The sequence below is a fragment of the Neoarius graeffei genome, chromosome 2, assembly GCF_027579695.1.
Source record: "Neoarius graeffei isolate fNeoGra1 chromosome 2, fNeoGra1.pri, whole genome shotgun sequence".
In the NCBI taxonomy this organism is placed as follows: domain Eukaryota; kingdom Metazoa; phylum Chordata; class Actinopteri; order Siluriformes; family Ariidae; genus Neoarius; species Neoarius graeffei.
In genome coordinates this window covers 4414570-4435059 of record NC_083570.1, presented here as the reverse complement: position 1 = coordinate 4435059, position 20490 = coordinate 4414570, and the positions used below count along the sequence as shown (strand labels likewise).

At 46.7% G+C, this 20490-nt stretch overlaps 1 protein-coding gene across 1 annotated transcript; it reads left to right on the top strand.

Annotated features, from left to right (window-relative positions):
- Positions 1-484: 484 nt before the first annotated feature.
- LOC132878224 (E3 ubiquitin/ISG15 ligase TRIM25-like) lies at positions 485-1646 on the top strand. Its single transcript, XM_060913650.1, has 2 exons — positions 485-1249; positions 1545-1646. The coding sequence occupies exons 1-2, from the start codon at positions 650-652 to the stop codon at positions 1629-1631; spliced, it is 687 nt and encodes a 228-aa protein (XP_060769633.1). The 5' UTR covers positions 485-649; the 3' UTR covers positions 1632-1646.
- Positions 1647-20490: the final 18844 nt, after the last annotated feature.

Below are 20490 nucleotides of genomic sequence, written 5' to 3'. Positions count from 1 at the left end.
CCAAGAAGGTTCTGGGTTCGAGCCCAGTGGCTGATGGGGCCCTTTCTGTGTGGAGTTTGCGTGTTCTCCCCGTGTCTATGTGGGTTTCCTCCGGGTGCTCCGTTTTCCCCCACAGTCCAAAGACATGCAGGTTAGGTTAACTGGTGACTCTAAATTGACCATAGGTGTGAATGGTTGTTTGGCTCTGTGTGTCAGCCCTCTGATGACCTGGCGACTTCTCCAGGGTGAACCCCTCCTCTCACCCATAGTCAGTTGGGATAGGCTCCAGCTTACCCACGACCCTGCACAGGATAAGCGTTTATGGATGTTCTTCCTGAAGCTTCATCTGGCCACCATTATCTGTGTGTATTTCATGAAATTAATCCTAATCAGTGCGGCTACATGGGTGATATTTCTGCACTGAAGGGAGATGAAATGGTTAATAGAGGAGTGTTCATGACCTCTCTGTGCTCCTCCTCTCTCATTATCTCTCTTTCACAGACACAGGACCAGGAAGTAACTCGTCATTTTGGAGAAAACAAACTGCTCTCTCTCTCTCTCTCTCTCTCTCTCACACACACACACACACACACACACACACACCGAATAAGGAAGTCACTCCTTTCAGACAAAACAAAACTGATCTCTCTCTCGGTGGGATTTCAGGAAAATGGCTGAGGCCAGTATTTCAGTAGATCAGCTTTCTCAGGACCAGTTCATGTGTCCACTGTGTCTGGATCTCCGGAAAGATTCGGTGACTATCCCCTGTGGTCACAGTTTCTGTAAAGTTTGCATGAATGGCTGCTGGGATCCGAAGGATCAGAAGGGCGTCTACAGCTGTCCTCAGTGCAGAGACACTTTCACGACAAGGCCTGTTCTACGCAGAAACAATATGCTGCCTGAAGTGGTGGAGAAACTGAAGAAGACTGAATTCCAATCTACTTCTCCTGCTCACTGTTACGCTGGACCTGGAGATGTGGAGTGTGATTTCTGCACCGGGAGAAAACACAAAGCTGTCAAGTCCTGTCTGATGTGTTTGATTTCATTTTGTGAAACTCATCTGAAACCTCATCTTGAAGTTCCTGCTTTGAAAAAACACATATTAATTGAAGCCTCAGCAAAACTCCAAGAGAAGATCTGCTCTGAGCATAACAAGCTGATTGAGCTCTACTGTCGTACTGATCAAACCTGCATCTGTTATTTGTGTATGATGGAAAATCACAAAGGTCACGACACCGTCACAGCCGCAGCAGAAAGAGCTGAGAAACAGGTGAGAACTAGAAATCTTTCCAGAATTAAATGATCTTAATTATAGTTTCCCATCTAGAAACAGGTGCTTTAGTCAGTGATATGATTTGAACTTTAATTTCAATGTGTGTATCAATCAGAAGGATTCTGTAAAAGCTGATTAAATTTGTCTGTGTTCTGGTGAACATAGTGTTAAATTTATCTTCAGTGATGGTCGTAATCTGGTCAAACCAGTTAGTGAACATTTCACATACAGAGAGAGAATTTTGGTAAAGCAAGCATAAAGCTGTTATAATGAGCTCCACTCTTCTGGGAAGGCTTTTGTAGAGCTCTCTGAGGTGTGGGTGGAGCACAGAGGACGGCAGGACAAAGCTTCAGGTACGGATAGGCTTTTTATTGCCTGACTTTTCAGTATAACAACACCGTTTTACTCTGGTAAATACACACACACACGCTGTGTTCTTGTCCCGGGAAGAGCTCTCCTCTGCTCTCCCTCTGCCTCCTTAAATAGGGCGCGGTTACTGGGAAGACACACAAACACAGGTTAATTACCCTCAGGTGTAGTGATGCTGCCACTCACCTTCCCTGGCTCCGCCCTCCTGTCACAGACCGGCGCTTGACCACGCCCCCACTGCCAGATACCCCCACCGCCCGAATCAGGCCGAGCGCCCGTCCGGCCCGCAGCCGACTCCCCCCCCCTTGACGGGAGAGGAAGTCCGCCACGACCATCTGCGCCCCCGGCCTTTGGACCACCTTGAAATTGAAGGGTTGGAGTGCCAGATACCAACGGGTGATCCGCGCGTTGGCATCTTTCATGCGGTGGAGCCACTGGAGGGGCGCGTGGTCCGAACAGAGGGTGAAAGGGCACCCCAGCAGGTAGTAACGGAGGGCGAGGACCGCCCACTTGATCGCCAGGCATTCCTTCTCAATAGTGCTGTAGCGCCCCTCACGCACCGACAGCTTCCTACTAATGTACAGGATGGGGCGGTCCTCCCCCTCCACCTCCTGGGACAACACCGCCCCCAGCCCTCTGTCCAACGCGTCGGTCTGCAACACAAAAGGGAGAGAGAAGTCAGGGGAGAGTAATAGTGGCCCCCCACACAGTGCAGCCTTTACCTCAGAGAAAGCCCGCTGGCACTGCTCCGTCCACTGGACCGGATCTGGCGCCCCCTTTTTAGTGAGGTCAGTCAGCGGGCTGGTGATGTCCGAATAATTACGTATAAACCTACGATAGTAGCCAGCCAGCCCCAGGAACTGTCTCACCCCCTTTTTGGTCTTGGGCCTCGGGCAGGCCGCAATCGCTGCTGTCTTATTAATTTGGGGACGCACCTGCCCGTTGCCCAAGTGGAAGCCCAGATACCGTACTTCCACCCGCCCAATCGCACACTTCTTCGGGTTGGCAGTGAGACCCGCCCGCCTCAGCGACCTAAGGATGGCACTCAGGTGTTGCAGGTGCCGCTGCCAGTCGTTACTATAAATGATAATGTCATCCAGATATGCGGCCGCATAGGTGGCGTGGGGCCGGAGGACCCTGTCCATCAGCCGCTGAAATGTAGCGGGCGCCCCAAACAGCCCAAAAGGAAGTGTGACGAATTGGTGTAAGCCGAACCCTGTGGAAAAGGTCGTTTTCTCCCGGGATAATGGAGTCAAGGGGATCTGCCAATATCCCTTCGTCAAATCCAGTGTTGAGTAAAAGCGAGCCATGCGTAGTCGATCGAGCAGCTCGTCAATACGAGGCATTGGGTACGCGTCGAATTTAGACACCGCGTTGACTTTTCTGTAGTCCACACAGAACTGGACCAACCCGTCGGCCTTGGGTACCAAGACCACCGGGCTGCTCCAGTCACTGTGGGACTCCTCGACGATGCCCATTTCGAGCATGGTCTGAAGTTCTTCCCGAACCACCTTTTTTTTGTGTTCGGGTAGCCTGTAAGGGCGGCTATGCACTACCACCCCCGGGGGCGTCTCTATGTGGTGTTCTATGAGGTCAGTGCGACCGGGCAGGGGCGAGAACACATCCGAAAACTCGGCCTGCAACTGGGCGATCTCCGTGAGTTGGGTCGGGGAGAGGTGGTCTCCACAGGGGACCGGAGAGGTACGTGATGCCAATGTCCCTTTTTGAATCTCCAGCCCCAGCTCTGCCTTCTCCAGAACTACCAACACCAACGCCACGGGGACCTCCTCATTCCAGAGTTTAAGCAGATTGAGGTGGTAGATCTGTAGCGCCCCCTCCCTGTCCATTCGCCTTACCTCATAGTCGACGTCCCCAACTCGCCGTGTGACCTCAACGGGTCCTTGCCACTTGGCGATTAATTTGGAGCTCGACGTGGGCAACAGTACGAGTAGCTTATCTCCTGGAGTGAACTCTCTAAGGCGCGTGCCCTTGTTGTACAGGCGGACTTGCCGTTCCTGGGCCTGCCGCAAATTCTCCTGAGTTAGGTGGGTGAGCGTGTGGAGTTTTGCGCATAGGTCCATAATGTACTGAATTTCGTTTTTACTCTGTGAAGGTCCCTCCTCCCAATTTTCTCGCAGCACATCTAAAATGCCGCGCGTCTTACGCCCGTATAATAATTCAAACGGGGAGAACCCCGTGGAGGCTTGGGGGACCTCTCGCACTGCAAATAACAAAGGTTCGAGCCATTTATCCCAGTTATGTGCATCCTCACTTACGAATTTTTTAATTATATTCTTGAGGGTGCGATTGAACCGTTCAACTAAACCGTCCGTTTGTGGGTGATACACGCTGGTGCGGATTGGCTTAATACCTAATAGCCCATACAGTTCGCTCAGTGTTCGTGACATAAACGAGGTGCCTTGGTCAGTCAGAATCTCTTTCAGGATTCCAACCCGGGAGATGACGTGGAAGAGGGCCTCCACAATACTGCATGCTGAGATATTGCGAAGAGGCACCGCTTCCAGGTATCGCGTTGCATAGTCCACCAGAACCAATATAAAGCGGAACCCTCGTGTTGACCGATCTAATGGCCCGATGAGATCCATCCCAATTCTTTCGAACGGGGTCTCGATTAATGGTAGGGGGCGCAAAGGCGCTTTTGGAATGGCTGCTGGATTTACTAACTGGCATTCGCGGCACACTGTACACCACTTACGGACATCGCCGCGAATCCCCGGCCAATAGAATCGGGCCATTATCTGGGCTAGTGTCTTATCCTGCCCTAGGTGTCCAGCCATGGGATTAAAGTGAGCCGCCTGAAATACCAATTCCCGGCGGCTCTTTGGAATTAACAGCTGTGTGACTCGCTCTTTCATCTGAGTGTCCTGCGTCACTTGGTATAATCTATCCTTCATAATAGAAAAATAGGGGAAGGACGGGGTGGCGTTCGTCTGGAGCGTTTGACCATCGATTACTCTCACTTGGTCAAACGCATGTCGCAGAGTCTCGTCTCGCGATTGTTCTAATGGGAAATCCACAAGGGATTCCCCAACAGAAAGATGAGGAGCCGGCGGCTCCTCACTCTGTCGCGGAGATGACGTAGACGGCTCTGCGACAGCAGCTCCAGCCAAAGCGACACCGGGACCTCCCCCTGTCAAATGGCAGGACCCACTCTTTACTAGGCGTGTCATTAAACCCCGAAATCCCGGCCAATCAGTCCCCAAAATTAAAGAGTGGGTAAGGCGAGGATTAACCGCCGCCTTCACTATAGATTTTTCCCCTCTGAAAAATATGTGGACCGACACCAACGGGTAGCTGTGAACATCCCCGTGCACACACAACACCTTCACCCCCTGTGCTCCCCCCAATGCCTCGTCTTGCACCAGGCTTTGGCGGATCGAGGTCTGACTGCAACCAGAATCCACCAACGCCTGATATGTAGCCCCTTGGACACTCACCGGTATGCGATACACTCCGGCCCGATCGAGGGCAGCTTCTGGCACGTCGGGGATCCGTACCACCGCGCCCACCTCCATTGCTGCGCACTGTTGTTGCAGGTGGCCCGGCTCCCCGCAGCACCAGCAAACAGGCCCAGGCTTTCCCTCTGCACCGGTGCTCTGGGGCTCACTCACCTGAGGGGGGGGAGAGACAGACACAGAAGGGAGAAACGGGAGGGCACCACGGGTGCGGCGGGCTGGCTGGGGTGGAGCCGGCCCCCGTCTCCGTGGTGGGGGAATGGGGCGAGGACGGGACACAGAAGGGAGGGGAGAAAGAGAGAGAGAAGAGGAGAGAAGAGAAGACGTCGTCGGCTGTCCTGCCACCGGAACAGCTGCCAAATGATCCTCCGCCAGTCCTACTGCCTGATCCAGCGACGCCGGGCGGTGGCACTGGACCCATTCCGTGGTTCCGGCTGGTAAGCGGGCGATGAACTGCTCCAGCACCACCTGATCGATGATTCCCTCTGCGTCGCGATCGTCGGCCCTCAGCCACCGCCAGCAGGCGTCCCGGAGCTGCTGGCCGAACGCGAACGGCCGGCTGACTTCCTCCAACCGCAGCTCGCGGAAGCGCTGGCACTGTTGTTCTGGTGTGCGCCCCACGCGCTGGAGGACGGCCCGGCGAAGGTCCGCGTAGGCCAGCTGGCGATCAGCAGGGAGCTGTAGCGCGGCCAGCTGCGCCTCTCCCGTCAGGAGGGGGAGGAGGCGTGCCGCACTCTGCTCCATCGGCCACCCCGAGGCTTCAGCGACCTGTTTGAACAATGTGAGGAACGCCTCAGGTTCGTCCTGCGGGCCCATCTTGGTCACGGTGAGGGGAGACGGGCCCGCAGCCGGGGCGCTGGTGGACCCCGCCGACGCGAGGAGATGCCGGAATGCCTCGCGATCTTCCTGCTGGGCCAGCACCAGGGCTTCGAAGCACCGCTCTTGCTCCTTTCGGAGCGTGACAAGCGCCTGGTGCTGGCTTTGCTGAGCTGTGGCGAGGGCGTGGACCAGGTCCGCGAATGGGGAGGATTCCATGGGGCTGCGAGGTTGGTGCTCCACCTTTTCCCGGGTTTCAGCACCACTGTAGAGCTCTTTGAGGTGTGGGTGGAGCACAGAGGATGGCAGGACAAAGCTTCAGGTACGGATAGGCTTTTTATTGCCAGACTTTTCAGTATAACAACACCGTTTTACTCTGGTAAATACACACACACACACACGCTGTGTTCTTGTCCCGGGAAGAGCTCTCCTCTGCTCTCCCTCTGCTTCCTTAAATAGGGCGCGGTTACTGGGAAGACACACAAACACAGGTTAATTACCGTCAGGTGTAGTGATGCTGCCACTCACCTTCCCTGGCTCCGCCCTCCTGTCACAGACCGGCGCTTGACCACGCCCCCGCTGCCACAGCTTTTTACTAGATTTTGGGGCATGGCGGTAGGGATTACTGTTCATTCAGCTACAAGAGCATGAGTGAGATCAGACACTGATGTCAGGCGAGGAGGTCTGGGGTACAGTCAGTGTTCCAGTTCATCCCAAAGGTGTTCAGTGGGGATGAGTTCAGTCAGGACTCTATGTAGGACACTCGAGTTCTTCGCTCCAACCTTCACACACCATGTCTTCATGGAGCTCACTTTGTGTACAGGAGCATCATCATGCTAAAACAGGTTTGAGCGTCTGAGTTCCAGTGAAGGGAAATTGTAATGTTACAGCAAACAAAGGCGTTCAACACAATTGTCTGCTTCAGATTTTGTGGTAACAATTTGGGGAAAAACACACATGGGTCTGATGGCCAGGTGTCCAGATACTTTTGACAATGTAGTGCAGAAAAAAGCCTTTTAAAGAACAATGTTGTACAGTGTCTTGCAAAAGTATTCATCCCCCTTGGTGTTTGTCCTGTTTTGTCACATTACAAGATGGAATTTAAATGGATTTTGGGGGGTTAGCACCATTTGATTTACACAATATGCCTACCACTTTAAAGGTACAAATAGTTGTTTTATTGTGACACAAACAATAATTAAGATGAAAAAACAGAAACCTGGAGTGTGCATAGGTATTCACATCCCCAAAGTGAATACTTTGTGGAGCCACCTTTTGCTGCAATTACAGCTGCAAGTCTTTTGGGGTATGTCTTTATTAGCTTAGCATGCATGGGGGCAGAGGATTTTGTCCATGAGCCACTGGAACATAGTGGGAGCACTGAATAACCCAAAAGGAAGAATGATGAATTGGTGTAAGCCAAACTTTGTGGAAAAGGCCGTTTTTTTCTCGGGATAGAGGAGTCAAGGGGATCTGCTAATATCCCTTTGTCAAATCCAGTGTCGAATAAATGCGAGCAGCACCTAATCAACTGAGCAACTCATCAATTTGAGGCATTGGGTACACATCGAATTTAGACACCACAGTGACTTTCCGACAGTCCACACAGAACCGGACCGATCCATTGGTCTTGCGAACCAAGACCACCAGGCTGCTCCAATCACTGTGGGACTCCTCAATTATTCTCATTTCGAGTATGGCCTTGAGTTCATCCCGAACCACCACTTTCTTGTGTTCAGGTAAGCGATATGGGCGGCTATGCACCACCAACCCTGGGGGTGTCTCAACGTGATGTTAAATGAGGTGAGTGCAGATGGGAAGGGGCAATAACATATCAGAAAACTCTGCTTGCAACCTGGCAACCTCTGTGAGATGGGCTGGTGAGAGGTGGTCTCCACAGGGGACCGGAGTGGCTTGAGTGGTTACTTTCATTTTTACCTCCAGCCCCAACTCTGCCCTCTCTGGAACTACCAATGCCAATGCCATGGGGACCCCCTTCCAATGTTTACATAGGTTGAGGTGGTATACTTGTAGCACCCCACCCCTATCCGTTCGCCTCAACTCATAGTCGACATTCCTGATTCACCGTGTGACCTCAAAGGGCCCTTGCCTCTTAGCGATTAATTTTGAGCTCAAAGTGAGCAATAATACAAGTACTTTATCTACCAAGGTGAACTCTCTAAGGTGCGCACCCCTGTTGTACATCAGGGCTTGAGGTTTTTTCACCTGCCATAAATTCTACTGGGTTAAGTGACTGAGTGTGTGAAGCTTTGCGCACAGGTCAAGAATGTATTGAATTTCATTTTTACTCTTTGAAGGTCCCTCCTCCTAGTTTTCCCGCAACACATCCAAAATGCTGCAAGGCTTATGCCCATGCAATCATTCAAATGGGGAGAATCCCATGGATGCTTGCGGGACCTCTCATACTGCGAATAACAGGGTTTCGAGCCATTTATCCCAGTTACATGTGTCTTCGCTTACAAACTTCTGAATTAAGTTTTTAAGTGTTTGGTTGAATTGTTCTACCAAACCATCTGTTTGTGGGTGATACACAGTGGTGCAGATGGATTTAATCCCCAATAACTCATAAAGCTTGCGAAGTGTGCATGACATGAATGTCATGCCTTGGTCAGTCAGGATTTCTTTGGGAATCCCGACTTGGGAGATAATTTTAAACAGTGTCTCTGCCACATTGCTTGCAGATATGTATGCAGCAGGACTGTTTCCAGATATCGTGCTGCATATTCCACTAGGACTAAAATAAAAAAAAAAAATCCTCGTGTCAACCAAGCTAATGGCCCGACGAGATCCATGCAAATTCCTTAAAAGAGGGTCTTGATTAGAGGGAGAAGGCACAATGGTGCTTTTGGAGTGGCCACTGGATTCACCAGCTGGCATTTGCAGCATGCTGCACACCACTTCTGGTTATCACCACAAATCCCTGGCCAATAAAACCGGGTCATAATTTGGGCTAGTGTCTTATCATGACCTAAGCGTCCGGCCAGAGTGTTAAAGTGAGCTGCATGAAGTTAAGTTCCCTATGGTTTTTTGGGATTACAAAAACAATTGGGTTATTTGTTCATGGGTTTGAGTGCCCTGCGTCACTCAGTATAACCTATCTTTAATAATTGCAAAGTACAAGAAGGCGAGTGTTGTATTTGGCTAGAGAGTCTGACCATCGCCTACTCTCACTTGGTCAAAAGCATGACACAGAGTCTTGTCTTGCATTTGTTCTAATGGGAAATCCTCGAGAGAATTCCTGAGAGAGAGAGAGAGGAGGGGCAGGCCGCTTCCTGCTCCTCGTATCGCTCTGACATGATGCTGACATGGATGGCTCTGAGACGGCTTCCCCAGTCAATGCCACACCGGAATTCCTCGTGATGAGTTACCCCAGGACCTGCCCACTACTTCATGCTTGATTAAACCTTTAAACCCCAGCCAATCTGTCCCCAGAATTAGTGGGTGGGTGAGGCATGGGCTACCCACCACCGCCTCGACCCTATGCTTTTCATCCAGAATAGTATGTCGATGGACACTAGCAGATATTCATGAACATCCCCGTGTACACACAAAACATTGACCACTTGTGCTCCCCCTCAATGCCTCACCTTGAACCAGGCTTTGGTGGATTAAGGTCTAACTGCAGCCGGAATCCACCAATGCATGTTATTTATCCCCATGAACATGCAATACACTCCAGCCTGATCAAGGGCAGTCTCTGGCATGTTGGGGATCCGGGACCACTGCTCCCACCTCCATCGCAGAGAACTGCTCCCGGAGATGTCTGGGTTCCCCGCAGTGCCACCAAACCAGCCCAGGCTTCACCTCTGTACTGGTGTTTTGAGGATCACTCACCTGAGGGTGAGAAGACACAGAAGAGAAAGGAAGGACAGGTACATCACAGGCGCAGTGAACCAGCTGCTGGAGGGCCAGCCCCCATTTCTGTGGTGGGAGAACAGGGTGGGGACAGGAAGAGGGGAGGGGAGAGAGAGAGAGAGAGAGAGAGAGAAAGGGAGAGACAGAGAGAAGAGGCAGGATGTCCACCTGCCACTGAAACTGCCACCAAATGGTCCTCTGTCAGCTTGATTGCACGATCCGGCAACACTGGGCGGTGGTACTGGACCCACTCCACTGTTCTTACTCTACTGTCCCTTCCGGCAGCCACACGATGAACTGCTCCAGCCCCACCACATTGATGACTCAGTGTCACAGTCTTCCACCCTCAGCCACCACCAACAGGCATCTTGGAGCTGTTGGCCAAAAGCGAATGGCCAGCCAACTTCTTCCAATGTCAATGTGTGGAAGTGCTGATGGTGTTGTTCCAGGAAGCAACTGACAAGCTGCAGGATGGCTTGCCTCAAGTTGGCATAGTTGAGCCGACTGTCGATGGGGAGCTGCTGCGCAACATGCTGGGCTAGATGAGTCATGCATCACTTGACTGTCCATCCCCACGCCTCTGCCGCCTGCTCAAATAGCATGATGAAGGCTTCTAGATCATCATGTGGCCCCATCTTCGCTTGGGTGACATGGGGAAGGTCTGCAGCTGTAGCAGTCAAGGACCTCACCAACACGAGCAGGTGCTGGAACGCCTGGCGATCATCTTGTTGAGCCAGCAGCAAGGCTTCAAAGTGCTGCTCTTACTCCTTATGGAGGGAGATCAGGGCTTGCTACTGGCTCTGTTGGGTGGCAGCAAGGGCATAGGTGACATTCTTGAGTGGGGAGGACTCCATTGATGGTTTCCTTCAGTATTCCTGGCTTTCGGCACCACTTTCATATGTCCCTAAGGTGGGTGGAATAGTGAAGTGCAGATAGGCGGGAAATAGTGATGAACACAGTCTTCTTTATTTGTCAGTTTGGCTTTTCAGCTTTAAGGTTGTCTTGTCACATACATACATGCATTCTCTAATCAGGAGACGACCACCTCTTCGCTCTCCCCCTTTTTTCACTACCCTGTCATTCTTGCAAAACAGACACACGAGTTACCAACAGGTGAGAACAATTTGCAACTCACCTTCCCTGGCCTCGCCCTCTGTTCACAAACTGGTGCTTGACCACACCCTCATTGCCACAAAAAAACCCCAAAAAATCCACACAAAATAAAACACACAGAGAACAGAACATTCACAGCTGTAAGAAACATGAATGTACTTTGAACTGACATTAATATGGAACCAGTTCGCTCGTACTGTATAAAAAGCTGAATGTATTTTATTTGTCCTCAGAGTGAGTTAAAGGAGGAGCAGATGAAATCCCAGCAGAGAATCCAGGAGAAGCAGAAGAAGGTGCAGGAGCTGAAACAGGCTGTGAACACTATAAAGGTGAGCAGTGAGCAGAGACAGAGCTGCTCCTAGAAACACACACAACATGGACAACGAGTCATTTACAGTCCCAGTAAGAGAGGGAATGATAGATGAGCTTTAAATCTTGTGTGTGTGTGTGTCCTAACAGCTCAGTGCACAGACAGCAGTGGAGGACAGTGAGAGGATCTTTACTGAGCTGATCAGCTCCATGGAGAAAAAGCGCTGGGAGGTGACGGAGCTGATCAGAGATCAGGAGAAGGCTGAACTGAGTCGAGCTGAACGACTCCTGGAGCAACTGGAGCAGGAGATTGCTGATCTTCAGAGGAGAGTCACTGAGCTGGAGCAGCTTTCACACACACACGATCACATCCATTTCCTCCAGGTAACACTCACTGTCTGATCTACAGAGCCAGCTGTTCCTCACACACTCTCTAAAACACCTCTCATTAAGGGAACAATAAATGACCCTGTCTGACATCACAAGTGGGTTTTACATTTCATTTGCTTTCTGTAGGTTTTAGCTTCTGGACGTCGATCTCCTCCACTTATCGGACCAGAATTTCACACATCCAGCGTCACTGTCCATCAACATCTCTCATTTGATGGAGTGAGGAATTCTCTCTCAGATCTGAAAAAGAGACTCGAGGAATTCTGTAAGGAGGAATTCAACAAAATCCCTCCACATGGTAAGAGGAGCTGTTCCTGCTGGAGAAACACAGTGATGTGTTATTTCTTAGCGATGCTCCTGCTTTCTTTTCTGCAGACACTTTATTCACCCGACACTTTGAACTAAAACACTGATTTAAAATGAATAAACTGACTGGATCACTTCAAACTCTTTCCATCTTTTACACAAACTCATGTTTCCATTTTTCTCTCCACAGCTGCAGCAGTTCAGATCATTTCAGGACCAGAAGCACTGAGCAGAGAAGATTTTCTGAAATGTACATCTAACACACACACACACACACTTCATATAAATATACTGTGTGAATTAAACCCAACATGTTCACACTGTTCAGTTTGTTTCTCTCTTTTATTTTAGATTTCTCTTATCTGACTCTGGATCCCAACACGGCACATCGTCACCTCATTCTGTCTGAGAAGAACAGAGCAGTGAGAGATAGTGGGAGAGAGCAGCGTTACTCTGATCATCCAGAGAGATTTGATTCCAACTGTCAGGTGTTGTGTAAGGAGAGTGTGTGTGGACGCTGTTACTGGGAGGTGGAGTGGAGCGGTGCTGGTGGTGTGTCCATATCAGTCTCATATAAAGACATCAGCAGGAAAGGACTGGGTAATGAGTGTGGGTTTGGAGGCAACAATCAGTCCTGGAGTCTGTGGTGTTCTTCTTCTTCTCTTTCTTTCTGGCACAACAGCATTAAGACTGATCTCAAAGTTCCATCACCCTCCAGAATAGGAGTGTATGTGGATCACAGTGCAGGAACTCTGTCCTTCTACAGCGTCTCTGACACGATGAAGCTCCTCCACAGAGTCCACACCACATTCACTCAGACTCTATATGCTGGGTTTGGGTTCTTCAAAGTTTCTGGGTTAGCGTTCTACTGGTTTTCTGGTTCTACTGTGAGATTGTGTGATCCATAGTAAAAAAAAAGTGTTTTTTTTTTCTTTTTTATGTAAAATTCCTGCACGTTGCCACATTGTTGGTCAATCGTCTGTTTTATTAGAACACAATCCAGCTGGACAAAAAACAGTCACTTTATTATTTAAGTTAAAGCATGTATAATGTAAATGTATAATAATTAAAGGTAGACTGCCTCTCAGATTTTTTTTTAATTTAGGCCATAAAAATAATTTTCCCTGACACCCAATTCTTTTTTAGTGGACCGAATGCTACTGAATTCGAAACTCGGACTTCAAATTTTATTACTTTTTTTCCCTAAAAGAACAATTAATGAATTTCGAGCCATGTGGCCCTAAATTCTCTGCCATTTTTTTCTTGCCTCACCGTGACCTAATCCAAGATGCTATGTCATGCATAACGTGGCGGGGTTTCCCTGTTGTGGGATACAAATTTGCAACCTGAGAGAACAGATCAGACATCCTGTCACTCCTTCAATCAAACTTTAAAGATTTTTTTCTCTACTCGGGTTCATGTCTGAAACGGGTGGGTTATACAGGAAATTCACGAGGTTATACAAAAGTCGAGTTTAGGAAAGTGTATTAGTGGCATTACAAATGTAGTGGAGGGTTTGTATTCCCAAAGCTATTACTTCTGATCACTACGTTTGGCAAAAACATGAGCAAATACAAAAATCAAAAAGATGAATGGAACGGCTTCGCTTATATAGTGAACACTGAAACAGGCAGGCGGGCTCAATGTCACTTTAGTTTTTATTTTTTAAACTGTCACTTAACACAAAACACGCTTTTTAGCAGGTTCAAAATAAACTGTGTGCCACTGCACCAACGTGATTTCAGCCAGGGGAAGAAATTCACACTACACACACACACACACACACATAGCACCTTCACCAGGCTTGCATGCCATTCACAAACCGGTGCTTGACCACGCCTTCGCTGCCACAGTGAAAAAGAACCGTATACTGTCTTGCTCAATGAAATAAACTGCACAGTATGATAGTGAATCGAGAGGTTGTTCACCAGAAGTTGTGCAATATAGGTGCATAGCCTAATTACACACATTTTTGCTCAGCGGTCTTCACCATCGCAATGATAAAAAAAGAATCTTCTACGTAAACTATCTAATGCACGGGAATGATATTTACATTGTGAAATCAATACATAATTTTTGTTCTGAATAATTGGCTAGAATACGCTCAGTGAAAAAAGGACTTCAACAAGATGAGTGACCAGGTTCAAGTTCGCCTCAAAAAGATACATATTCAAGCTAATTGCAGCATGTTCTTCACTAATTACAATATTTACGACAGGGAGAAACAGACTAACCAGCATTTGAGGTGTAGGGTCCACTGGCTCCGTCATATTTTCTGTCACAACTTGAATACTGAAGTTGCAGTGCAAATATTATTGAGATTAGCTCATCATCTCATGGCAAAATGACGTAACTGGGTCAGTGCATGGTCAATGAAAACCTGCGCATGCGCACACTGGACTTCCTCTGTCTGCTTGACTGCACAAAGCGAGTGATTTCTTGCACATTATTTGCGAGGAATCCCCTCAAAATAAATAACTTACCAGCCACAAAATGGCCTGGGTTTATATATATATTACAGAAATAACCATATATCACAATGACCAAATTTGAGAGAGAAATAAATTTCAGCGATTTTATGAAATCAAAAGGCCGTCTACTTTTAAAAAGGGAATGTTAAAAATTAACTGTCAGACAAGAAACTCAAATTTTAAAAAGAAAATGATCTCTCATGACTTTAGCATAATAAATTTCTATTTGTTTCATATTCAGCAGCCTCTCATTAAATAACTAATAAACAGTAATAAAGCCAGAACAGAACAACATTTTAAGGTCATACTATATAAAAATAAAACACACTACAACCCCGCGTTAATCAACTCCTTGGGGGACATCCAAATAGTTTGTTATCCAGAAAAGTTCGTAATACTGAAATGGACCCCCTTTTCAAGTCATGTTTGGAATTCTGAGATTGATTGTATCCTAGTCATAATTCTAAGCAGGAACGATGTCAGCTCATGAGCTTTATAAAACCCAAGCTTAAAATGTAATTACCATATATATAATCAACCTTCAAGCTTAGATTTGTGAGTTGGGGCTCAAGAAAGATAAAAAGTATTTTTATGCACGAATAGCTAAGTTAATGAAAAAACTCTTGCTTTTGGTGGAACATCTTCACCCACTGCACCTCATCCCCTTTAGAAGAGGGGTGGGTGTGCAGCAACTGCAGAATCTCCACTTTTTAAAAAAGTAATTAGATTTTCTTTGTTAAATTACACATTTTTGATCTGTTTATTAGTTGTCCTAGATTATGTGGTGTGGCGTTTTCTCTGTGTAAGTCCTGATGAATGAGCTGTAAATGTAGAAAGGCTAACTCATTAGAATGAGTGTATACACATGTTATAACTGTAGCTGTACTTCTGTCAGAGTTGCTGTTGTAGAAAAGGGAGATTGTGAATAAGTGATTCTCACAGCAATGTTGCCTCTTCAGTAACTTTTTCACAAATGAAAATCATTGACACTGCATCCTCTAGGCTAAAGAGTATAGGGACTGTCCATCCAGCTTGTTATCAGTGCACAGTTCAAAAGCCAGCATCTATGATGGTATGTGGGTGCATTAGTGCACATGGCATGGGTAGAGTGCACATCTGGGCAGGCACCATTAATGCTGAATTATATTTACAGTTTTTGGAGCAACAGCCAGATGATGTCTTGTTCAGGGAAGGCCTGGCTTATTTCAGCAAGTCAAAGTCAAACCGCATTCTGCATGCATTACAACTGCATGGCTCAGTCATAAAAGAGTCTGGGTGCTAAACTGGCCTGCCTGAAATCCAGATCTGTCTCCCACTGAAAACATCTGGCACAAATTAAACAAAACAGAAAACTTGATGAAGGAGCAACTGAAAGTATATATCAGGGAAGAATGGGACAACATTTCACTTCCAAAACGACAGCAGTCTCTTCAGTTCCCAAACATTTACAGAGTGTTGTTAAAAGTAGAGGTGATGGAACACAGTGGTAAACATGCCCCGTTCTTTCTGGAACTTTCTTGAAATGCGTTGCTTGCATCAAATTCTAAATGAGTGTATATTTAAAAAACAGACAAAAAAATTCTCTGCTTCAACATTTGATATGTTGTCTTTGTACTATTTTCAATGAAATACAGCATTTCCATGATTTGCAAAGAATCACATTCTCTTTTAATTTATATTTTACAATCTACAAACATTTCTGGAAACATTGTATATAATAATCTCACCTTGCATTAGTGTGAATGGCTCATTTGGCTGATGTGAGCACTTGATAATATTCTGATCCTGTTAGAGATTATCTGATAAATGTCAGTAAGGTTGTATTGTAGTTAGTGAACTGTTATTTAATTCAGCCAAGTTCAGAAAGAGTTCTGTACTAGAGCTGATTAAAATGCTGCAAATATATATTTTACATATTGTTGTATTTAAAATGAATAAACAAATCAATTAATGAAAAATAGTTGACAGATGAATTGAATATCAAAATAATCAGCAGTTGCAGCTCTACATTTTACTAAAATGAATTTGATTGGAAGTTTTAAATATAATTAAAGCACAGAAACAAGAATAATTGACTTGATATCCAGTGAAAAGGAAAAAAAAACATGTTTTGTATCTTTAAGATTTATAAAGAGCTCATTGTAATGATAGAAATGAAAATGCAGTCAATAAAAGTTTGGAGATTTGTTTGTGCTTTATAGTGTTTTATAAACTCAGTTAAAGACTTTACTCCACTTCTGCTACTAATTTTCTCCTCATACACATTCACACTCATGGAAAACAACTGAAATAAAAATAATTAACACAAGATTCAGTTCATTCAGATTTATGAACTATATTATCTTTAGCAATAACTCCCAATACTAGTGACAGAGAGACTGTAAAATGTTCACCATGTAAAGCTACTGCACTCCATCATACATCACCATTCTACTCACACAGGCTAACCGGTTAGCATTAGGCACCAACAAGCTTTAAACATCACTAATGTACCGAATACACACAAACATTCGACGCTACAGTGATTTTAACAGCACAGACTCACTAAAAGGTGCCAAAATTTACATAAAATCACCAAAAGATCTCTATTTTTAAAGGGTTTAAAGACAGATAATGGCATTTGGGCATTTCCACTACTGCTCATTTGTGCCCTCTGCTGCTGAAACTACTGTTCACACAATTCTCATCTCTGTCTTTTATTTTCTGAAATCTTCCATCATAAACTCTCTGACAGGTTTACAGAGCTCTCAGTGGATCTGCACCCTCATGTATTTCAGAAACCCTTACACACTCTGTTCCAAATCAGGGTTTTAGGTCATTAAATGGTTTCTTTATTTAGGGTGACCAGATGTCCCGGTTTTACCGGGACAGTCCCGATTTGGGGTTGTGTGTCCCGAGTCCTGACAAAAGTCTGTCGGGACACGGATATGTCCTGGTTTTCACCACTCACGACGTTTGCGACTGAGCAGCGTGGGAATCATTAGCGGAGAAATGTCTGCATTTACTATTTTGATGAATTGACAGGAATCGCAAACTTTCCTGGTTACTGCCCCCTGGCCCTGTGGCATGGGTGTTTATTTAGCCACATTATTCCAGACAACAGAACGTGTTGCCATGCAACAATAAAATAAACATTAACTGGCGCGAATGTTCTTTGTCTAGCAGCTAGCAGCAGTAATGCCGCAGCAATTATGCTGAAAAGAAAATGTACCTTTTCCAAAGGTTTACAGGGCACCTACCCCTTCCTCCGAGAGGTGCAGAACAATGTGCACGAAGCCGACTGCACACACTGTAAGTGCTTTGTTCTTGTACTGAGTTGGGTAGCCTATGTTGCAAATGCTGTGCGCTCCTGTGGGGGCTTTCCTCGGGCTGTCGCCCCTCTCCTCCTTTACTGCTGTTTTGTTTGAGTGTATATTTATGGAAGGCGCGAGTGGCCCTTCATATAATCTTTTTTTATTCACCTTGTTATCCCGAGATAATGACATAATTAATTCAGGATCTCAAGAAAACAACACAACTAATTCGAGATCTCGAGAAAACAAAACCGTTATTCCGAGATCTCGAGAAAACAAAACAATTATTTCATGATCTCAGCTGGATCACTGTATCTCTGTCGGTAGAGAGGAAGCCGGGCCAGTCTTCTGCGGAGGTGCCGCGGACTAATTTTGAAATTATCCCTTATTAAAAGACTTAATGCAATCTCTCCCTGTGTCAACCCCTGATCAAAATATTGCCTTATTAGGTGATTGATTATTCCAGACATTCTAATGACCAAAGTTGCGTCTATACAGAATGAGAAATAGCCCCAAAGTCAGCATATCACAAGTCTCTTGGCGCACCTGAATGAACCATTTCTCAGCTGTTTACTCGAGATCATGAAATAATTGTTTTGTTTTCTTGAGATCTCGAATTAGTTGTGTTGTTTTCTCGACATCCTGAAATAATTATGTCGTTATCTCAGGATAACAAGGTGAATAAAAAAAAAGGATTATATGAAGGGTCTCTCTCGGCTTCCGAGGTACCGGTATATATTCTCAAATCACTTGTCTCTTTTTTGTTTCTGTTTAACATACCATTCTGACAGTTTGGCCATATTGCTGTGTTGAACAGCCTGTTGCACCTTCCATTAAATTGTTCACTATTCTTGCTTTATTTTTTCAGTTGTGGGAAATAGTTAGTAAGGTTGATTCTGACCGAGGCTATGTTGAGGTCACATATCTACTTTTTAAGTTCATGCTATAGTGCATACAATTTTAGAGATATAGCCTACATGTGGGCGGCACGGTGGTGTAGTGCTTAGCGCTGTCGCCTCACAGCAAGAAGGTCCGGGTTTGAGCCCCATGGCCAGCGAGGACCTTTCTGTGTGGAGTTTGCATGTTCTCCCCGTGTCCACGTGGGTTTCCTCCGGGTGCTCCGGTTTCCCCCACAGTCCAAAGACATGCAGGTTAGGTTAACTGGTGACTCTAAATTGACCGTAGGTGTGAATGTGAGTGTGAATGGTTGTCTGTGTCTATGTGTCAGCCCTGTGATGACCTGGCGACTTGTCCAGGGTGTACCCTGCCTTTCGCCTGTAGTCAGCTGAGATAGGCTCCAGCTTGCCTGCGACCCTGTAGAAGGATAAAGTGGCTAGAGATAATGATAATGATGATGAGCCTACATGTGCATATGCATTCTTCTTGGTGTTCTCACAAACAGGTGAAATAAATCAGTTTAAATTTGGCCTATGGACATAGCCTGGCCTATTCTCAGCCATTACAAAATCTGTTGTCTGACCATAATTTAACTGATCTGTATACCACTATGCTACTAGATAACAAAAATGCCTGCTTGTTTTATTTCATGTGAGATGTTGATAAATGTGAGCTTCAACAAAATGATAGAGCACCTCTCTGAGTGTCACGTTTACGTAAAAAAAAGGTGTGCATGCACGAGCATGGTCACGCGCAAAAGTGTCCCGGTTTCAGACTAGAGAAATCTGGTCACCCTATACTACAGTGGTGCTTGAAATTTTGTGAACCCTTTTGAATTTTCTAGATTTCTGCATAGAAAAAGTGTAGTGGTGCTGTGGAAGACGGCTGCCTCTCCAGTAGCTCTGTAGTTTTTAGTTCTTTAAACCTCTTTTTTCCACCTTTTTACATTTCTGCTCTTCTTATGAAGACATAGTGTTTTTCTTCATATCACATGGATATTTTTAACTTTAACACGCAACCAGGAGCCAGTTTTCTTGCTTATTCGAGAAAGGAACTGCTGGCCGTGAAAACAATGGGACGAGCCAGGATATGACACCCCATCCCGGTGGAGCTGAGGAGGAGACCCAGGGGCTGCAAAGCCAGGGCTAAGCTGAAGGCTAGGCTAGTGGACAACCGGCGGTGCTGCAAACCATCCAATCCCTCCGTTATTATGGGGAATGTGAACTCGCTGCTGAACAAGGTCGACGAGCTATCCGCACTGAACAACCAGCGGATTTACCAGGGGAACAGCTTATTTATCTTGATGGAGACATGGCTAACACATCTCGTACCGGATGCTAACGTGGACCTGCGGGGATTCACTGTTGTGAGAGCTGACAGAGACACTAAAGCATGCGGGAAAGGCAAAGGTGGGGGACTCAACATTTATGTGAACAACCACTGGTGTAACCCGGGACATATCTCTGTAAAGACAATCTTATGTTGCCCAGACTTGGAGCTGCTAGCCGTTAGCCTGCGGCCATATTATCTGCCGAGGGAGTTCAGTCACGTGATCACCACCTGTGTTTACATCCCTCCAAGGGCAGACGCAGCTGCTGCATGTGAGAGGATTCACTCTGTCACAGCAAGGCTGCAGACACAGCACCCTGAGGCATTTATGATCGTTTCTGGGGACTTTAATCATGCTACTTTGGACTCTACTTGGGCTGCTTTTTACCAGGCTGTGGACTGTCCAAGTAGGAGCAATGGAACAACTGACTTGCTGTATGCTAATGTGAGGGATGCATACAGAGTCACACCCATCCCCCACTAGGGAAGTCTGACTACAACCTGGTTCGTCTACAGCCGAAGTACACCCCCCTGGTCCAAATTAGCTCCATCAGGAGGTGGTCCCCTGAAATGGAAGATGCCCTCAGAGACTG

What these genes read in the sequence shown, in the direction of transcription:
- LOC132878224 (XM_060913650.1), top strand. Translation starts at nt 650, where the DNA reads ATGGCTGAGGCCAGTATTTCAGTAGATCAGCTTTCTCAGGACCAGTTC. An exon ending in CAGAAAGAGCTGAGAAACAG is followed by an intron (nt 1,250 to 1,544) that starts GTGAGAACTAGA and finishes TCTTCTGGGAAG; the next exon opens with GCTTTTGTAGAGCTCTCTGA.